We start from the raw sequence: 20494 nt of genomic DNA on the forward strand, positions 1-20494 counted from the left end.
TCCTATATACCTCTAAAAGCCTCCGGTAGGAATGTAATTTCATCTGAATTTCCTGATAAGGGGAAATGACTAAACTGGAAGCTGCTCAAGTTTTGCAAACAATGAGAGCCCAAAACAGAGATAGAAAGTACAGGACAGGCTGTGACTCTTCTCCCTGTACAGCGTGGGGTTGGTATTTGGGGGGGAGGTATTCTGTTTCCTTGTTCATCTTTGTTATAAAATGTAGCATGAGTTAAACATGCAAGAGGGATGCTTACCCCTCTGCAAGACTATAGCTGCTGCTCTGTAGACCTTACTGAATACCCCATGCTCTGCAAGAGCAGCTATTGGAGCTCTCCTCCCCAAAGCATATGGGGTTTTAAGCCATTTAGGAAAAAAAAATCCATTATTTAAGACAATCTTATGAGTCACTGTTAATTCATCCACAGAGTCCATCTGCTTCACTGCACATGATGCGTTGCAAATTCTCTTTGCTAATGCCACAGATTGTGGACCACAGTTCACAGATGTGTTTTTTCTAAGCAGGTAACCTGCTGCTTAAAATATGCTGAAGCCAACCAGTCACATGAGTCCGAAACTAAATCAAAATTAACAGAAATGCAAATCTTTCATTGAAATAACAGAATTTATCAAACAGGAAGAAGAAAACAAGATTTTTAAAATTCCTTTTTTTCTATCATCTCTTATTATAGGCAACAAACTACCCCAATGACAAGCATATGACATCCACATCTCTAGAAACTACCTGGTAGCTTCTTGTGTTGAGTGTCAGAGCGGAGCGTTAGGACCTGTGGGACAGAAAATGTCTCAGAGGATAGAGTCAAACCTTTTCTTCCAAAAAGGCAAGCACCAATATCAGATAGCAAATGATACTTATTCTGTAACACATGACATAGCCCTTCAAAGTAATCTCTTGCCTAGTCTCTGGTTTTCAGGAGCTCACTAAAACATACTTTCTATACAATACACCTGGCATCTGACACGTTTCTTGTGGAAGGGCGAAGAGGATCTCTGGCAATATTGCACCTCAAGCATGTGATGCTCTGTGGGAAACCCTGTTGCTCACCACAGTATACTCAGACTTTGAGACTCTTCTGGATAATTTTGCATGCCTCAATATAGTTACCTACTTCTGATGATTGTATACCTCCTGCAAGGACTGGTTCCATTAATCTTTCAGCAGTTTAAAGAGCTTGCAAAAAAAAAAAAAATCATAAAAATAACCAAACTGTTTTCAGGGCATTCACAAATATGCATTACTAGGTAATAGGATGATCAGTAAGTCTGTATTACCAGAAACAAAATCACCAATGCAACAGGTATTAGCCAGTCATGCTATACCTATATATGTTCAACAGCGTAAACTATGAAGGTCAACATTTTCTACAAATGAGAAAATTTCTTGTATTCAATCCTGAGAGAGTAATAAAATATGTCTTGGGAGAAGACTTTCACAATAGAATAAAATCACGTGCCTGACCCAGCACCTGAGGATGGAATGTCATGCCCCAGCATGGCATGACACTTACAATTGCTGTGTCTCAAAGCATCCTCAATCACTTAAAAGACCTATATTGATATGAATATAAGCCTTTATGGAATATATACTTGGAAGGACCCCTCTCAGGTGCTAATGGGGCTAAAAAGGTTACAAACATATCAGGAAGGTCTCAGAAAGAGTTGTCAAATTCTTTCCAGCTCAGAAAATGTGTAGGATGTACCAGACAAATGAGCTGCTTCTGAAACAATTTCTGTGTCAATGGTAATGCCAGAACCACTGTGCCAGGGACCTGGATTCAGGTGCTTGTGATGGATATCCCCTCTTCTCTGAGGCCAAGTGCTCTTAGGTTGCCTTTGGGGAGATTCATAAAACACTATAAAAGTGCACAAGTCCAAGGGGAGATGTTGCACTTATCCTCTTGTTTCTCAACATGTCCCTATCACTTCCAAATACACTTTCACAGGACTATGTCTAAACGTTGCCATGTGAGAACAAAGTGGTTATTTTTCCAAAGGATATTAAATGTAAGGGGTTTTTTTAGTCTAATTACAAATTTTCTTTAGGAAAAAATGAATTCTGGTGAGTGATTTGGCATCTGTATGGTCTATTAACTAATACTAATGTATTGAAGTAGCCTAGATTTCAGCATGGACTTCCTGTGTTGGACTTTGTGGTACTATTCAAGTCCTAGTTTAAAGCTTTTGCTGACTGACACATGATAACACTCAGATCATCACCAACCTGAAGGTGAAACTGAGCTCTCTGAGCTGTTTCATGAACAGGTGTTTTGGAGGATTTTTAGAAAACATTTGGCTTGGTTCATATTAGATGTAGCTTTTTTGGTGCCCTTCCTGGTTCCATGGGTTTATATTGAAACCATTCTTGGGCAGAGGCCAGTGCTCATGGTGTGCCCGTCCCCTGGAGAGAGGGAGGCACCACTTACAGAGTCTGGTGGGGGAGAGCCTAGCGCCAAATCTGCACATGATTCCTGCAAACCCTCTTTGCCCAGTGTGCTGGTTTTGACTGGGATACAGTTAATTTTCTTCACAATAGCTAGTATGAGGCTATGTTTTGGATTTGTGCTGGAAACTGTGTTGATAATACAGAGATTTTTTTGTTATTGCTCAGCAGTGCTTACATAAAGTCAAAGTCTTTTCTGCTTCTCACCCCACCCCACCAGCGAGTAGGCTGGGGGTGCACAAGAAGTTGGGAGGGGACACAGCCAGGACAGCAGACCCCAACTGACCAAAAGGATATTCCATACAATATGACATCATGTTCAGCATATAAAGCTGGGGGAAGAAGGAGGAAGGGGGAAGACATTCAGAGTGATGCCATCTGTCTTCCCAAGTAACCATTATGCATGATGGAGCCCTGCTTTCCTGGAGATGGCTGAGCACCTGCCTGTGATGGGGAGTAGTGATTGAATTCCTTGTTTTGCTTTGCTTGTGTGCACAGCCTTTGCTTTACTATTAAACTGTCTTTATTCCAGCACACGAGTTTTCTCACTTTTACTCTTCTGATTGTCTCTCCCATCCCACTGGGGGAAAGTGAGCGAGCAGCTGTGTGGGGCTTAGTTGCCAGCTGGGGTTAAAGCACAACACCCAGCCATGTCCCAGTTAGGCTTTAGATAAGAAGTATGAAGAGAGCAATGTTAGCTAGAGCTGTGAAATGCATTCTGCCTTCTTGTTCAAATCATTCACAGGTCTTAGGCTGAGCTTAAAATATAAGGATAAAAGGACAGCACTCCATGTAAAGAAGTCAGTTAACATGTATCTTACCAGTAATCCTAAAAGTATTTTGTATCTTGTTATTAGTTTTGAAAAGGTAGGCCAACATTAAAGAGAACTATGACAAAGTGTGCTGCTAAGTGACATCATTACAAGTCTGTTCCAACAGACCAGAGCTGAGTTTCAGAATTAATTTGCAGCCTCACAAAACGACTTTCACTTTCCTTGGGATGTAACCTATGTGTTTCGCATGTGTACACATGCTGACGGCAAAGCTGGGAGGTAGTGGTAGAGGCAAATCAGCCCATCCCAGATCTCATTCTCCAAAGCTGTTATCTCTCAGAGCATTTGTTATGGATTCACATGGGCACACAACAGATGAAAAGCCATTATCTCTTTTAAAGGTAGTGACTAATGTGCTTTTGCCCACAGCGATGTGAAAAAACATGGGAAGGTTTTGCTGCAGAATTGGCTCTATTCACCTTGCAGAAAAACAGCTGCATTTTCCAAATCTGTGTGTCAGCTGAAGGGGAAGGAGAAAGCCTTTGACTTGCACAAACTGCAAGTCTTCTGTGTAGCTGGGTTTACATGTCAGAAAAAAGCCTGGGTGATTATGTACGGTGACATTTACAGTTATTGTATTTCTTTATATACTGTTCAAATTTATATAGGTGCTACATTAACTTTAAAGCTGTATTTTTTCACATCGGGCTATGTGTTAAGTAGAGAAAATAATTGAGCAAGGTATAGATGCAGATAAACATTTTATAATTGGAATATTATCACTCAATACTTGGCTTTCTCAGTATCTCTCTTCATCTTGAATGCTTAAAATCTGCTTACAGCATGAATACAATTAAACACATGAATACATTTCTCTTTGCTACATAAAGGCTTTTCAAGCATCCTCTATACCTGAAGATGCATGTGGCTATTTTCACACACTTTCAGTTGACACTAACCCTCAAGCACTGTTCACCCAAGAGCTGAAGGCTTACACTGTACTCAGTAAGCTTTGACACAAAAAGTAATCAACTTTAGCTCCTACCAGCTATAGGCTAGATAAAATGAAGGTGAATCAATTGTCAGATGCAAAAGAGTTGTGATAACTAACCTCCAGGAATTGCGTGCCTGTGATGGAAAAATGACTTCAACAGAAGCAAACTCTTGAAGGGTAAATGGTGGAGTTGCAGCATTTCCCCCCCTCTTGTTCTCAGCTGAGGACATAGCCAGTTTCTCAGCCTTGTCCTGCACACAAACAAAATCCAGCTGTGCTCCCATGGCACGTCCAGCTGGCCAGGAGCTGCATTTGGCCAGATCCAGCTCTGCCCAGCGCTGCCAGGGCCCTGCTGCCTGCCCTGCACAGCCCAGCCAGCGCACAGCCCCCACTCCTCCCTCTGCTGTAGGTTGCTGTCACCAGCCACTGCAGACAGCTTCATTTTTTTCCCTCAGATGCCAGGGATTCTGCTTTTCAGACAGAAATTCTTCTCAATTGTTCACTATAGCATTTCTCAGCTGCTTGCTGTCCATTTGCAGTTAGAAAGAAGGGCTGTAAATAAGCATTGTCACTGCCTGGTAGGCTTTGGAAAGGTGCATGCAAAGAGGGCAGGCACTGCCTGCCGTGGGGACCCTTGCAGAAATAGGTAAATAATAAGATGGTTGAAGCAGCTCAAGTGTGGCAAAGCTGTGCGCATGCTGCACTGAGAATCTTTATTAAATCTTTGTGGCTAGCAAGGCAAATGTAAGAAGACATTTTTCTCCACAGGCTGCCATAGTACTTTTCATCACGGAAAGGAAATAAATTCTACAATATAATTTTATTTATTTACAGTTTTAAGGCAAGATGTATCTCTTTTGACAGTACTGAGCTGCAGCTTGAATACAAATATCAATTACTTCCTTTGTGTTGCAGTAATATAAAATAATTTGGACAAGACTGAATCATGTTGAATACCACAATACCTGAGCACCCAACGTCAGGGACTTGGAAACAGCTGGATTTTCAAGAATACCTAATTGCACTCCCCCAGATAATCAGACATCTTTAGCAGGCCTCAAGTCAGGTACCCAGAGCCACTGGCCTTGTGTGGTACCTTGACTTTGTTTTTCAGATTTTCAAATATTTCCAGTTTTTCAACTATATTTCAAGTAGCTGAAACAGAAAAGGAGGGCTTGACTCTGTGGGGTATTTAATGACTGGTGCTTACAGAACCCATCATCACCAGAAAACAGTAAAGCACTTTGCGATAGTTAGTTGAATAAGATTTAAAAACACCACTGTGAGGCAGAAAAATATTATTATATATCTATTTCCAAAGGGATAAATGGGACACAGAAACTAGTTTGTCCAGAGGAAGAATATCTTTGCTAGTGAATTTAATTTAGGCTACCACCTGGCAATAAAGATGCTAGAAATTCAGTATAGATAACAACAAACGCCCCCCCCAAAAAAAAATTTTTTAAAAAGCATGCATTTAACAGAGTACTGTGACTATAGCATAGTGACTGCAGAGTTCAGAAAGACCTGGCTATCCGGGTACTGCAGTAGAAGTCACCAGAGCAAGAAGCCCATCAGCATGGAGTCAGCCTGTCTAGAAATGTGGCACACGAAGCAGCAGCACACTTTGCACTGCCTCAGCCAGACTGCCAGGAGCAGCCGGCTGGGCTGAAGCCAGCTCCAGCATCTCTGTGCAGACCACAGTTATTTAGCCTACAGACCTGTTGCGTTGGCAGATCATTTCCTATGCTTGGAGCTGAGTGAGGCAGGTGGAACCCTTCTGGTTAAATGCCCTTTTGAGAGGAAAACATGGCAAAAGGTGTTCTGTTTCTGGAAGAAAGGAGATCTAAAAACTGTAAACTGAATGTTTTCATGAGTGGTGCCTGCTGCAGTGAGGCAGGCACATGTGGTTTATTTCTCTCGTCTGTCTGCAGGCTGGGCTTCTTAGCTAGGTGATGTTAGCTTGGCTTCCCATGTCTCACCTATGGAGAGGGAGAGCTGGAAACATCTGCACTGCTGATCGCACAGCAGCAGTTTTATCTTCTGCCTAGAGAAGATACATTTTATCTTAGTAAAATAAATGTACAAAAATCTAAAAATCTGTTTACTGGGAGAAGAGGTGAAGAGAAGATTTTTCACTAAGTTTTGATGCCAAATCATCTTCTCCAGTTAATTATACAATTACTCAAACGAATGGTCCACATGGTGCTTATCCTTTGGAGGTGGTTATGCTATGTAACATGCCTGTTGGGGTGCTGGAAAGTGCCAGGATATGCTCATTCAGGACAAGCCACATGCATGTATGCAGAGAAGAGACCTACCTCTGCCAAGAGCAGGCAGAGGCCTAGAGAGCTGCCTCTGAGAGCAGATGTTTGTGGTCATCTATTATTTTTCATGCCCATTCTGCAGAGCTTCGTGATATGAAGTACAACCTCATGTACCCCTTGACAAAAAACTGATTTTTTCCCAGGAAAATGGTAGCACACACAAGGTTTGGGCTGGCCTATAACTGAACAAATGGTCCTGTTGGCTCAGCAGTGACCGGCAGCTGTATGTAGGATGAGCACCCAGTCAGCAGCCTGACCTCACTGCTAGTGAGGAGAAGCCCAAAGCTAGGTTAGGTTGGAAGGAGAACATGGAGTCCAAAAGATTTCTGCATTCACTGTTAGACCAACCCAGCCAAAACAAATATTGTAAAAATAAATTGCATAGATGCTACCTCTGTTCTGCACCAAGAGGTTAATATATGCTGCAAAACAAAAAATCCACTATTTCCTTTGGAGTGTGGCAGACATTACATGACAGTATTTTCTGGACTGAGCTTATTGATGGATGAGGACATTAAATGGTTAAAAGGATTCCTTCATCTCAGTGAATCCTCCACTAGAAGAAAATAAAAAAAAAAACAAGGAAAAACTGCCCAGGTTGTGCTCCTACTTTGAGTCATGACAAGTGTTGTGATGGTGACTGCTGCCACCCAGCTAAAGGACTGAGGCACTTCGTAAATCAGATTTCAAGCAAAGAGATTGTTTTGCGAAACCTCCTCGGCATGGAGTCACAAGCTGTCAGAGTGTATTAGCATTATGTTACTGGAGTAAAAAGCAAAACAAATTAAGATGTTTAACAGCTGAAATCTGAAACAAAATTGTGTTTAATGCTGAAAATCTTGTTAACATATTTTCAGGCTTCCCTTTCCCCAGATATTAAATCTCAGTGTGTTTGCAAGCATCCTTTTATCACACATGGAAACCTACTGTGCGAGAGTAAGAACTATACAGGACATATGGTAAGGAAGGATATTTCACCTTGCATGCAAAAGCCTGTTCAGCATTGCCACAGCATACAGCAGCACACGGGAAGATTTTAAGGACCAGGGGAGAAGTACAGCTGGAATTCCCCATGTGTCCATGGTGACAGAATGCATTGCATCAACAGCAGCAAGCCCAAACTGAAGATTACACGTGTTGTAGCGTTTAATGTGAGGGGTAATTTGAACTCCCAAACTGGTTTTTTCTCTCATATTGGCTCCCACAATGAAAGAAGCATTAAGGGTTTTAGTGATCTTGCAAGCCTCTGCTTCCAGCAGAAACTTGGCTCCTTTTTCTTGGACACAAGACCAATTTTTAATTGAATTTCAAGAGATGATGGATGTTGTACTTTATTCCAAGTCTATATGCTAAATTAACAAGGCTGTCTGCTTAGTTTCCCCTTTTGAAACCACATCGAGATGAGTTTCTGCTAATTCTCTTACACAGAGCATTAGACATGTGAACCAAGTTCTTATTCAAGAGTTGAAATAATAGACGTTTTTGCCAAGGTTATTACTTTGGATAATAAATTGGAGCTGTGAGGCAGTGACAATAATTTGCTTTGTGAAAAAGACTTACCAGATTAATTATTTCAAATGAAATAAACCCAGAAGTATCACATATTTTCATCAAAGTATTCAAAAATTATTATTTAACACTTAAAAGTCTTAGAGCAGGGATCATTCCATTAATTCTGCACATTTAGCATTTGTTTTTTATGCACGTTCCCTCTGGTCACTTCAAAGATAACAGAAAGTCCTTCAGGAGTATACCAGACTACAGAATATGTTTAGCCCAAATTAGGTTTATTCAACATTTTACATGTTAAGAGATGCCATTGATAAGTTAAATATTTGTTTTTGTGAAACACAGCAAAAATGGCATAGAAGTAAATGTTTTTCTTAATTCTGGCCACTGCAGTAATATTTACATAGTACTGTACGTGAAGAAGATGCCTCAGAGAGGTAAGCCATTGGGAAGGCAATTTAGAGTGAAATTTTGGGCTGAATGTAGAAAATCTGAAAGCAAAATTTTGAGCAGCTTGGGCAAAACCAGGAACCAGCTTTATTAAGTGTATATATAGTTGTCTACCAGTAGAACCTGGGCTGTTTCTTGAAAGTATTGGGATAGGCAAAAAGGAGGCCACCTTCTTCCAGGACAATGGATGGTATTGCTTGAAGAGCAATGAGACTTCAGCTAGGAACGCCTTTGCTTCTTCTTTCCAAATGGGAACATTTAAAAGCAATTGTGTGTGTAATTTTAAAGTGGCCCAGGATAGCAATAAACAGTCTTAATGGTTTCCTTTTGGCAGCACAAGCCTAGCTGACTTGTTTACCTCGCAAGGAGGTTCTCACATGGATTGAACAAACTGGCCATGTGGATTGGGATTTGCACTTAATTTATCACAGAACTGTGATTTCCAGTGGAAAACAAAAACCAGTATGAAAATACAGATGTCGGTGTCTTCATCAAGGGGAGATCAAAACCAGAGATGGTGTTTATCAACTAACAAAGCAACAGGCTGAAAGAGTGTTGTTTAAATAGAGGAGTAATTTAAACATGGGATTAATAGAATAATATAACACATTCAGCATAACTGAATAATGGCCTTCCCACAGGTGACACTGTGGAAAAGCATGTTCAAGCCTTTATCCAGATGTGATTATGCTTCCAAATGGTAGCCTATTAAATAAAATAGTAATAAAATTACAATAGCCCTGTATTTCAAATACATTTCAGTCCTATCCTGTAACAGACATCAGTCTCATCCTAGTCCTCCCTTGTACAGAGGCTGCCAAAGGTTCCCTTTTGTTAATGTTTTGTGCTACAACAGAATGACTCAGGAACAGCTTTAATTATGGCTGTAGCCTGGATGATCCTGCAGAGCAGATCATTAGATCCCGGGAGAGGCTAATGGCTTATCTGTTTTGTATAATTGTTCAGATCTTCTTTTTCACCAGTTTTCCATCAGTGAAACATCATTTGTTTGAGTTGTATGCTGGTGAGTCAACTACACAGCCCAGGACTTCTATTACCAAAAAAATTTAAAATTATGCTGTGACAACCAAATAAGGAATTTTTTGAAGCTGTGTCTTTAGAACAACAAATTGGTGTGGGTTTTTAAATACTGTATCTTCACAGAGCTGCACTGATTCACAGTACCTGATACTTTTTTATAGTTATTGTTTGCCTAAATGACATAAGCAATTCAGTGATTTGTGCCTCCTAACATAGTAACACAGAATATTTCTCAACTCTCTTCAGGCAGCCACTGAAAGTAAGCAATAATTTTAACATCTTTATTCAACTGCCAGCTGTGTTGTTAAAGGCAAGTTTGTTAAATTCACAGATCTCAGTTTAATGATGTTAAATGGACAAATAGAAACTCCTCCACTAAACGCAAAATTTTCTTTCACAGCTTCTTGAAATGTGAGGCAGTGTTGCTGTCAGCAGTGCAGGTTTGTCAGCATTGATGGGGACACCCAGGCATTTTGAGACCTGTCATCACAGCCCTTTAAACTCCGTGGCAGTTTGGTGCCAGGGTGGAAAGGGGAGGTCCAGGTGCTTGCAGCAAAGAACAGAATGGCTTTCAGGAGGAAAAATTGGGGACAATTCATAAGCTCAGCAAGCAAACAAGTGACATATAAAAGTGGGTTTGGTGCACTGTGTGGCACTGGGGTGAGCATCCCCTGGAGCCTCATGGCCATTTCTGACTGGGTGGAACCTTTGGTTGCTGTGAGAGAAGTAGTTATTAGGGAGGGGCATAAATTGTGTTTCTAGTGCATCTGCCCCCGAGAAAAATTCAGTACACCTCATGTCTCAGCTTTTACCGCTGTGCAGAAAAATTTGGGAGGCACGACTCCGCCTCGATAACAGGATACACCCAGCTGAAATCTGTGTTCTTTTCTGCCTGAAACTGTCACGCTTGAGGGAGCCTACGTCTGTGTGACCCTCTGATATCCTCTTCAGAAAACACATCCCTCATGGCTAATTTATCACTGGTGAGAAAAGGAGACCACAGAATGCTCTGGGAAATGCAGAAGAAATACACAGATGAGGTTTTTGAGCCTGCACTTACAGGCTATGGAGAGATTTCAGTTCTCACCACTCTCAGTGGGATCGCAGCCCTCTTGACACGTATAGCAGCATGTCTTCCCTTCCCCTCTCGGTGCCTAAGGACCAAGAAAGGAGAGTCTTTAAGGGTCTCTTACCTGTTCTGCCCACAACAGGTATAGTTTTGCTGGGGACTTTTTGGAAATTAATCTATCTGATCCAGCTCTCTTCCCTGTTACCCCAACTGAATATATGTAAGAGAGCCTTTCTTCTCTCACTGCGTTTCAGCTTCAATATAAAACTGTCTTCCAAGCTACGGTTTTATTCTTAGAAGTCGTATGCTGAGTGGATCCCTCTGAAACCAGTATTAGCTGAAATTTCTCAATAGCTTTAGGTCCAGAAAAACCTCTTGTTCGTGTATGTCACAAGGCTCTTCACGCTGTGCTAGGACTAATTTCATTTCAGAGCACCATTGTGGCTTTGGTTTGGTTGGTCTTTAATCCTCATATACTGGCAGCACTGGGGTGTATTGCCATTTTGGGGTATTTACCCCCAGACCTTAACAGATTTTTCGTCTTCTTTAAAATTATATATTAAGGTGATTTAACCACTACAGCTATTTTCATTCTTTTATGGGAGTGGCAAGGTCAACACAGAGCTCCTCTTGTCTTTCTGTAACTCTGCTCAAGAAGACTCTTCAACTGTACCAACAGTTTTCATGTAGAAAAGCCTGAGAGTGAAAGAGCAGTGACCTCAGCACTGGCAGGGAATTAACTCTGTAATCTAATAGGGTTTCTTTTTCCATTTCTAAATAATGGGATTCTATTAGACCAAACCGTAGTCTCATCTTAATGATAATTTATTGGATAGCATATCTGAATTTTGCCTTTTATAAATCATTGAGAATTACAATACACAGTTATATAATTGAATCTTCTCTTGTACCATTAATATTATTCATTGTTTAGAGAAACCCCTTCTTGTTCAGAACTCACATGTAACTCAGTTTAGAAATTACAGGAAGTTTAACATGCCTATTTTTAAGTGATTAATTTTTTACATTTTTATTACTTTTAAATATTTTGTGAAAATTTTAAAAAAGTAAAATACTTTAAAAGTATTTTAAGCTTGTGAAGTTTTGTACAAACGATTCTGCACAATTTTGAAGACAAGTCTGGCCTTAAATTTATGCATATATCCCAAAATCTCAAAATAAATAAGTTCTGTTTTATTATATTTGAAAGGAAATAATTAAGAATAATTAATTTCCACACTGACATTTAAATGTATTATTGGTATTCACCAGTGAAAGTATTGATCAATGAAAGAAATCAGTAGTAATAGGAAAAATTAATCACTTTTGCAGATGTATTTGACTTCAGCTGTAGAATGTACTTTGGCTAGGATTGAAGCTGACCCCGTGAATATAACAGGGACTATTAGCCACCAAAAAAAGACAATCAAGAAATGTAAATGAGGGAAATTTGGGAGGCCACGCCTTCATTTCCTATTAGAATATAGGAACATAGTGAGTGATGTACAGCCTAAAATTTATGATCTACAATTTGTAAACCCATTGCTGGAATTGATCAGTAGCAGGTGACTTAGAAGAAAACACAAGAAATCTTTTGGGGAGGAAAATATTTGTTAAAGGTCTCATATTTAATAAGCAGAGATTGGCCTAGACCCTGAAATGGGTGGGTTTATATCGAAAATTTTTCAGAGTATTTTATTAATCCAGACTATACTAGATGGATATTCTTATTTAAGAGCTTGGGTCTTTGCAGAATTTAACTAAAATCTTGACCTCAGCAAAATCTTGTGTCAATGAGTCCCAGTTTGATTATCTAGGGATTGGAAGTATCTCTCTTTCCCAGTTCTAAAGTTGCTAAGGCAGGAATCAAATAATCACACTGGTTTGTGTTAGCTTACTATTTTTTTTGTCTCCTAGCCAATGTTAGGAGAGAGCTTGAGTGATGTGGTCACTGAAAGGTGAGATTAAGTGGGTAAAAAACCAAAAGTGCCTAATTCTATTTCTCCAGTCTCATCAGTACTTTAGTATTCATAACTACAGTACAGCACACCCTCTTGTTAATACAAATAATTTCTTGACCTGTCTTGAATGATGTGCACCCTCAATCATTCTTACCACCCTTCTGCGAATGCCACCAGATTTGATAGTGAATCAGCCCAGAAATATTGCTACATTTCCAGTGGGAATTGAATATGACGGGACTGAAGGTCTTAGAAGTCCCTCTAGGGCATCCTCTTTTTCTGCGGCAGGACAAAACCACCCACGCCATGTTTATCTAACTTTTCATCTCCATAGAGATATTCCTAGTGATAATTCAATCTGTGTGTTTAAAGCATCACTGTTCTAAAATAGGCAGTCATATAATGCGTTACAAGTGCATGCAGTAGCAGTAGATACAGTTTTAACCACCACTCTTTCTTCCAAATGTAAGAAGACTTTGTTATTAAAAATTAAGAGACACTTGGTTTGTAAAGGAAGTGCATAACTTTGGAATTAAAGCGAGAGAGGCTTCCTCAGATGTTTACATCCAAATGCGGTGGCGTTCTGTTTACAGTATCACCTATGGAGAGTCCTGAGGTGCTTATTTTCTGAGCTCATCCCTTTTGGTAACTTTTTAAAGATAATACAGCAAGAGCTTTTTGGTAGGAGTTTCTAGAAACAGTTTGATATTGTGAAATCAATACAGGGCCAGCAGCTTTTGAGTTTTTCTGGCAGCACTGCTCTGAGGAGATTATTTTGAACTACTATGTCAGACTCTTTAGGTTAAAAAAAAAAAAAAAAAGTAAGAATAACCTGCAGCTTGTGACAGCCTGTGGAATATTTCTGTGTAACTGTACATCGCATTAAACTCCACTAACACCATGATGATAAACTTCAATGAGAATTGAAGCTTCCACTTTGTAGCAACTCCGCTATTTCTTACCTTGCTCCTCTGTACAGTCTGCAAAACTGAAGCAAAGCAACCAAGGACTCACTGAAGCTGAATTGTCTTCTACTTGCCTTGGTTCTCTGGAAGAGAGTCCTACAAGCCCAAGGAGGCCACAGCGGTGGAAAGCTGCACAGAGCATCGCAGCTCAAAAGAAGGAAGACAGGCCAATGTTGAGCCAAATCCAGCATCTTCATGGTTAAGCGGAGGGGAAAGGTTATTCCTGGCTCTACTTGGAAATGAGCACCAGAAATAACCGCTAGGTGCTGCCGCTGGCTCTCTGTGGCTCAGGTCCCTTGTCATCACAGGGAGGGAGCAGGCTGGGGAAGCATCGGCAGCAGCTGCAGCTGGACGGACCCCCTGGTTCCTGGCATGACTTAGGATGGGTGAGCCCCCTCCCTTTGCTCTTCAAAGCGTAATTGGGTTTTTAATAGCCCTGAGAGCACAGGTGTTTATGGCTACATGGCTACAGGGACTGCTGCGGGCACTCTCTGAAGGAAGTGGATTGGCTTTTCAAGGCGATAAGTGGCCACAGCTCCAGCTAGGAGCTCTGGGTGCCCCATGACTCTGAAACAAGCAACCCAAGCTTTCCCAAATATTGCATCCATACAGGAGAACCAGTTCTCTTAGACACAGGTTTCACAGTCTCCAGTTACTTCTCTTCATTAACCAAATAACCACAGCTACTCAGGAACTTTGTGCTTTGTTCCCTGGATAGATTTTCTCCTTAGCAGAAATTAATATATTGATTCATTTTCTATAAACATCTTCCTGTGAAATGATACTGAAGTTAGTGCTTCTGAAGACCCCATACATACATTAAATCTGTTGGTAGAGGCCTTAATGCTGTTAGATTTCAGACTCTTCAAAAGGCATAGCTTCTCTCACACTTCCCAAGATTGCTTTGAAATTTTATCTAATAATCTTGATAGACTTTATACATTATTCTTCTGAGATGTTTGAAACAGCAAGAGACGTTGCTGGCATTCCCTTACTGCCTCTCTTTTGGAAAGGAATGGGAAGAAGTACTGCCTCAGCCTGCAACAATAATGTGAAATAATACTTTTCAAGTGCAAATACTTTAATTTCCTTTTGATATGATAATCATGACAAGGACCAGCCCAAAAGGTGATTTCCTCTCTCCAAAGGAAATTTCCCACCTAGGAAGTGGCACCATGAGCTTCATTTTCACAGCTAAAGTTTCTTGAACTCTTTCTTTACGAATTCCCCACAAATTGAGAAGATAGGTTTCCTCTCAAATCATTCCTTGGCCTACTTGATCACCTCTTGTGTGAAGTACAAGGTGCAAAGTTGTTTTTCTAAGATGGAGCCATATTTTAGAATCACCCTGGATGAAGCCACCGGTTTATTTCATAACAGTTGTAAAGGACCAAATGAAACTAGTGACAGAAGCAGAAGGCTTCATCTCCCATTGTAATATGTCCTTTCTAGCGCTGCTCTGCGTCACAGATGATGAGGGTAGTCTATAGATTAATATTTGACTCTTAAAGATTCATGTTAAACATGCAGCAAAAAATTACAGACAGGTACTAGTTTAGTAGGTGTCTAAGAATTAATGGTGAGCTTAATTTGAAGAGACCCCAGATTTTGCCTTCAGAAAGAGCTCACGCTTCAGACCACAGCACTAAGCTGCTGACCTCAACTGGTACATACTCCTGCTAGGTACATCTATTTGTACTTTCAACAGTGTCAAAAAAAAAGGTGAGAGGAAAACAGGATTTTAAAAAATATTGAGAATGGCCCTGCAGAGAAGTATTTTGGGGGTATTGGTGGATGGAAAACTGCCTATAAGCCAGCAATGTGCGCTTGCAGCCCAGAAAGTCAGCCTTATCCTGGGCTGCATCAAGAGAAGTGTGGCCAGCAGGTCATGGGAGGTGATCCTCCCCCTCTACACCACTCCTGTGACACCCCACCCAGAGCACTGCATACAGCTCTGGGGCTCCCAGCATAAGGACATGGACCCACTCGAACGGGTCCAGAGGAGGTCACGAAGATGATCAGGGGGCTGGAGCACCTCCCTTGTGAGGACAGGCTGAGAGAGTTGGGGTTGTTCAGCCTGGAGAAGAGAAGGCTCTGGGGAGACCTTATGGCAGCCTTCCAGTACTTAAAGGGGGCTACAGGAAAGATGCAGAGGGACTCTTTATCAGGGAGTGAAGTGATAGGATCAGGGGTAATTGTTTTAAAGTGAAAGAGGGTAGATTTAGATGAGATGCAAGGAAGAAATTCTTTACTGTAAGGGTGGTGAGACACTGGAACAGGTTGCCCCGAGAAGTTGTGGCTGCCCCCTCCCTGGAAGTGTTCAAGGCCAGGTTGGATGGGGCTTTGAGCAACCTGGTCTAGTGGAAGGTGTCCCTGCCCATGGCAGGGAGGTTGGAACTAGATGATTTTTAAGGTCCCTTCCAACCCAAACCATTCTGTGATTCTATGATTCTAATGGACCACAAGCACTTTTCATGACACCTCCTTTCCCACTGGTTGATAATAGTTTTGTAACCTTATTAAGTAAGTGCAGATATGTAAAGATCAAACTCTTTAGACACACTTGCTTCTTAGTGTAAAGGACTGCTTTTATTAATTGCAGTTTTTCTATTTGCTAGCTACATATTCTTTACCAGCAAAATTAATGTTTGCATTGTCATGCATTCATCCCTCTGAGAGATGCATACTGCAGTCAGGAATTGCTTTTACTGTTCATGTATTGGAGAGAAGAAAGTGAGAATGAGTTCAAGAGCTGCCCCAGAGCCAAATCTGGCATTAAACATCAATTCCAAGTCTGGGCATTTAAAAGAGCAGACAATGAAACACTCAAGTTGCTACAAACACACAATGTGAATTTACCTTTGAACTCTTCAGGATACAACATGTATTCATATTGAATTTGAGTTGGGTAATAAATTATTCTTTACTTCAACAACATGAGAGGTAAAACCAACAAAAATAACAAATCTTACCCTCGTGTCTTTACTGGAGTATCCTTTGATTTGTTAGGTCCTTCTGCCCAGATCTCCTTGCCTCGTGAACCCCCGAGCATCTCTCGGTGTAATGGATCAAATGGCCTATTTGGCTTTCGCTGGTACCACTGGTAAGCAGCCATTTGGCATCTTCTTCCTTCCTGAGCTCCTGCTGGGTACCCATGGCCCTCCTCTAGCTTCTGTGCTTATAAAGGTCAGCAGCAATCCTGTAGATTACTTATTTTAATTAATACTCCTTTTCAAATTCCTGCCTTTGCAGAGAGGTCAGAGAAATAAACCTCATGTATTTTCAAATCATCCATTTCTACCTGACCAAGCAGCCACTGATGTTTATGAATTGACCCTTCCAACTGGTCTGCCACAGGCATACTGGTCCTTATAAACGGTGGTGCCCTATGGCTCAGGCTCCCCTTGGTTCGTTGTGCCGGAGGGGCAACCAGAACATAGAAAGAAGCAGCTTGGGAAAGGATTTATGGGTCAGACGGAATAAGTGATGGAACAGAAGTTTCCAAAAAGAACTAATGAGAAGCTTAGATACATAAGTGCAAAATTGTGATCAGAAATAGGTGATCTTAACTCTGTATGAACCAATAGTGAGAGAGCGCGGTGTTTGGTACTGGCCTGGTATCCCTTTTCCAAAGCATCTTCAGAAACAGAAGAGAGTGGTTCCAGCTCTGGGGAAGATTTGAAAAGTTTAAGCCTTGTGTTTGAGCCCTAGGGAGTGTGGGAGTTGTAAAGGTTGCAACCTATTTAGTTGACAGATCAAGATGCAAATCAGTTTACAGTGTAGTAAAATTAAAAGAGAGGAAAGGTCTAGCAGACATGTAGCTAGATCCACTGCTTGGAAGCTGAAGGCATCATATTAGAAATAAACCCCAAGTTTTAGCAGACAAAGCAGTGAACTTGGCGGAAAAATACCCAAAGAAGTAACGTGTTGTCATCTCTTAATGTTTTCAAATCACAAGTGCATGGCATGAAATGGAAGCTGATGCGCTTCGCACAGCAAGGCCTGACCAGGAGAGGTATCTTTAAATCACCCTTGGCTGACTGGTTGGTTTACTGATAATACAGGTCTCGTCTTCTCTAAGAGCTCAGGGATCAGTTCAGCCATGGTAAAGCAGATGGACTGAGCACTGCAGCTTCTCCAGCTGGGAACTCTTTCCATGTAGATCGGTATTAGCAGAACTGCACTGCAGTCCACAACTGGGTGATTCCTAGAAACAGTCTATTTACTTTTAACAAAGATTTTCTTAGATCATGAAATGACTTGGAAGAAAAAGTAAAATGACAAAAGCCACCCACATTATAACAAAACATATATTCAAGAAATTGATACAGGCTTTTTTTCCTCCAGAAAATAGACTGCGTGTTTTATTGTAGCATTTTAAAACTGATTATTGAGGTATTTTTATTAGTGAAACAGCACTCGTCCCATTTTTCCTGGCACCCTCTCCCCAGCACCCCAACCGTGCGAGGAACGCTCTTGCCATATTTGCTTCTCAGTCAAATCCCCAAACAATCTTTTTTTTTTTTTTTCCCCCAACTGATTCTGCCAGAGTCAGAGAGAGTTCATCGTCCTGCAGCTCACCCGCAAGTGCCCTGGCTGCAGGGGCAGCCCCGGGGCGCCCCGGCACTTCTCGGGGGCGGGGTCCGCCCCTGCCCGAGGGGTTCTGGTGGAGCTGGATGCCGGCTCGTCTTGGCGAGGCCGGGTTTCTGCTGCCACCCCGTGCCCTGCGGGGGTCTGACATGCCCACCCCGCTGCCCGCTGCCCCCAGGGCAGGGCCGGGCGAGCCGCGGGGGAGCCGTCGGGGCCGCGCCGCCGGGGCTCCGGGAGCGGCGGCGGCAGCGGCGGGGCTGGGCGCTGCTTCAGCCTCCGCTGCCTCCCGCTGCCAGACGGTAAAAGCTAAGCGGGTCCCAGGTGTGAGGCCGCTGGACAACTCCTGGCCCGGGTGGCAACAGAGCCATGGCCGCGCTAGTCCCCGCGGACGGCTCCTCTCCCTGCGCTCGGTATAAGCAGAGGGTTTAAGCAGAAGAACCGCTTGCGAAAAGCTGCAGACCTGGGGGGCAAATGTTACCTTCCACGGCTGGTATCGCGGCTGGCGAAAGCTCTCAGGCGGCCTGCAGGATGCTTCATTCGCTGATAGGCCAGACCTGTACTTTACGCCTTTTTTTTTTTTTTCTTTTAACGGGTATCGCTTAATCTCGGCCATCTCCAATTTTCGAGGTAGCGGCAAAAGGTCAGATCTGACGCCTCTTCCGCCCCCCCCCGCCCCCCCCCCCCCCCCCCATCAGCCTGTTTGCAAATAATTAATAACGGCACAATTAGGCAGTAATGATGGGACCCGCAGTTATGGTCTTCCTGATGGTAACGCAGATTAAAAATAATGCTGCCGAGCCCATCTCCTTTTGATGACTCAGTCCAGATTCTGCGATGTGCACCTTCAATCTTTGTCAGAAAAAACCCCGAGCCCTCCCTCCAGATAAAGCCCTGACAAGAAATCAGAAGAGCTACGGTGCTATATTTGCTTTTGGTTTTTATTATCAACAATCAATTAATGGTACACTCTTGGAAAACTATATGCACATGTAGAAATATTTCCCCTTTTAAATAGAAGCATTCATTTTAACCACATATAAATAAATCTGAAAACCCTGACTGAACATAATTTATGACGATTATGCTCACAAACATATTCCAACAGGTAAGGAAAAAAAAAAATAAATGAGACGACATGCAACCGATAACAAAAATATATATCATTGCCTGAACCTGGTCTCTCTAAACGCAAAGGGAACCGAACCCGTGAGAACCTTATTTCTCCATAAAGACACGCCATAGAGACTACGAGAAGGGAAAACATTATTTATACGGTCAACTAGACAAGTCTGTACTGATATTAACACTATACAGTTGAGTCACAGAACACAGTTGTAGAAAGACACGGAAAAAGAGAAAGCATACCTGTCAACATTCAACTAAGAGCTATAGTTTGTGCCTTTTAAAATAAAATTAGAAAACCCTAACGGAGATGCCTAAAAACTGCGTGAATCGTGTAATCATAATAAGTAATAATAATTAATAATTAATAATAAATACAAGCCGTCCGCCGTGAGGGGCGCGGGCCCTGCAGGGGCCGGATCCGCGGTGCGGAGGCGGCGGTGGCCGCCGGGCCAGGGCCGAGCCCGGCGGGGTGCCGGCGGCGGCGACAACGGAGAGACCCGAGCCCCGACCGAGGGACAGTGACACCGGACGGCAGAGTGAGGAACGCCCCCGGGCGCGGGGCCGGGGGGCGGCGGGAGGGTGGCGGGGCGGGGGGGGGGTGGAGAAGACACTTCGTCGCTCGGGCCGACCGTGGAAAGGAGCTTAAAAAAAAGCCCCAGAGGCGGGCAGGGCGCCCTCCCCCGCCGCCGGGCCGCCCGCCGGCACAGTCTCCGCGGCCCGCCGCCGCCTCCGCGCCCGCGCAGCGCCCCCCGCGCGACCGCGGCCCCCCCCCTCCCCGGCCCCGGCGGAGGCGCTGCGGGGCCCGGCCCCGCCGCCGGGCTGGGGGCGAGGGGAGCCGGGCGCGGCCCCCCGGGGGGGCGCGGGGTCCCTGCCCCGCGGAGCCCGGCGCAGCCCGGGCCCCTGGTCATCGCTGTGGGCGGGCGGCGGGTACTAACGAGCGGGAGGGGCCGCCGCCGCCGCCGCCGCCGCCGCTCAGAACATGCCGCTCTTGACGAGGCTGCCTTTGGTGCCGCCGGGCCGCTGCAGCGAGGAGAGGACGCTGGCGAAGGGGCCGCCTAACGAGTCGGGGATGGAGGTGATGGGCCCGGGCCCCGGCGCCCAGCCCTGCCCCGGCCCTGCCGCCGCCAGCCCGCCGGGCCCCGCCGCTCCCTTGCCCGGCTCCCCCCCCGGCCCGCCGGGCCCCGCCGCTCCCTGCCCGGCGGCGGGGCTGGGGCCCCCGCCGCCGCCGC

At 43.5% G+C, this 20494-nt stretch overlaps 1 protein-coding gene across 1 annotated transcript in view; it reads right to left on the reverse strand.

The window, feature by feature from the left end:
- Window positions 1-20237: 20237 nt before the first annotated feature.
- The window catches only part of PHOX2B (paired like homeobox 2B), a 1999-nt gene continuing 1742 nt past the window's right edge, over window positions 20238-20494 (reverse strand). The window contains exon 3 of the mRNA XM_074865054.1: window positions 20238-20494. This exon is cut by the window's right edge and continues 199 nt beyond it. Coding sequence (XP_074721155.1) covers window positions 20238-20494 — 257 coding nt within the window.

The sequence above is a fragment of the Strix uralensis genome, chromosome 4 (assembly GCF_047716275.1).
Source record: "Strix uralensis isolate ZFMK-TIS-50842 chromosome 4, bStrUra1, whole genome shotgun sequence".
In the NCBI taxonomy this organism is placed as follows: Eukaryota; Metazoa; Chordata; class Aves; order Strigiformes; family Strigidae; genus Strix; species Strix uralensis.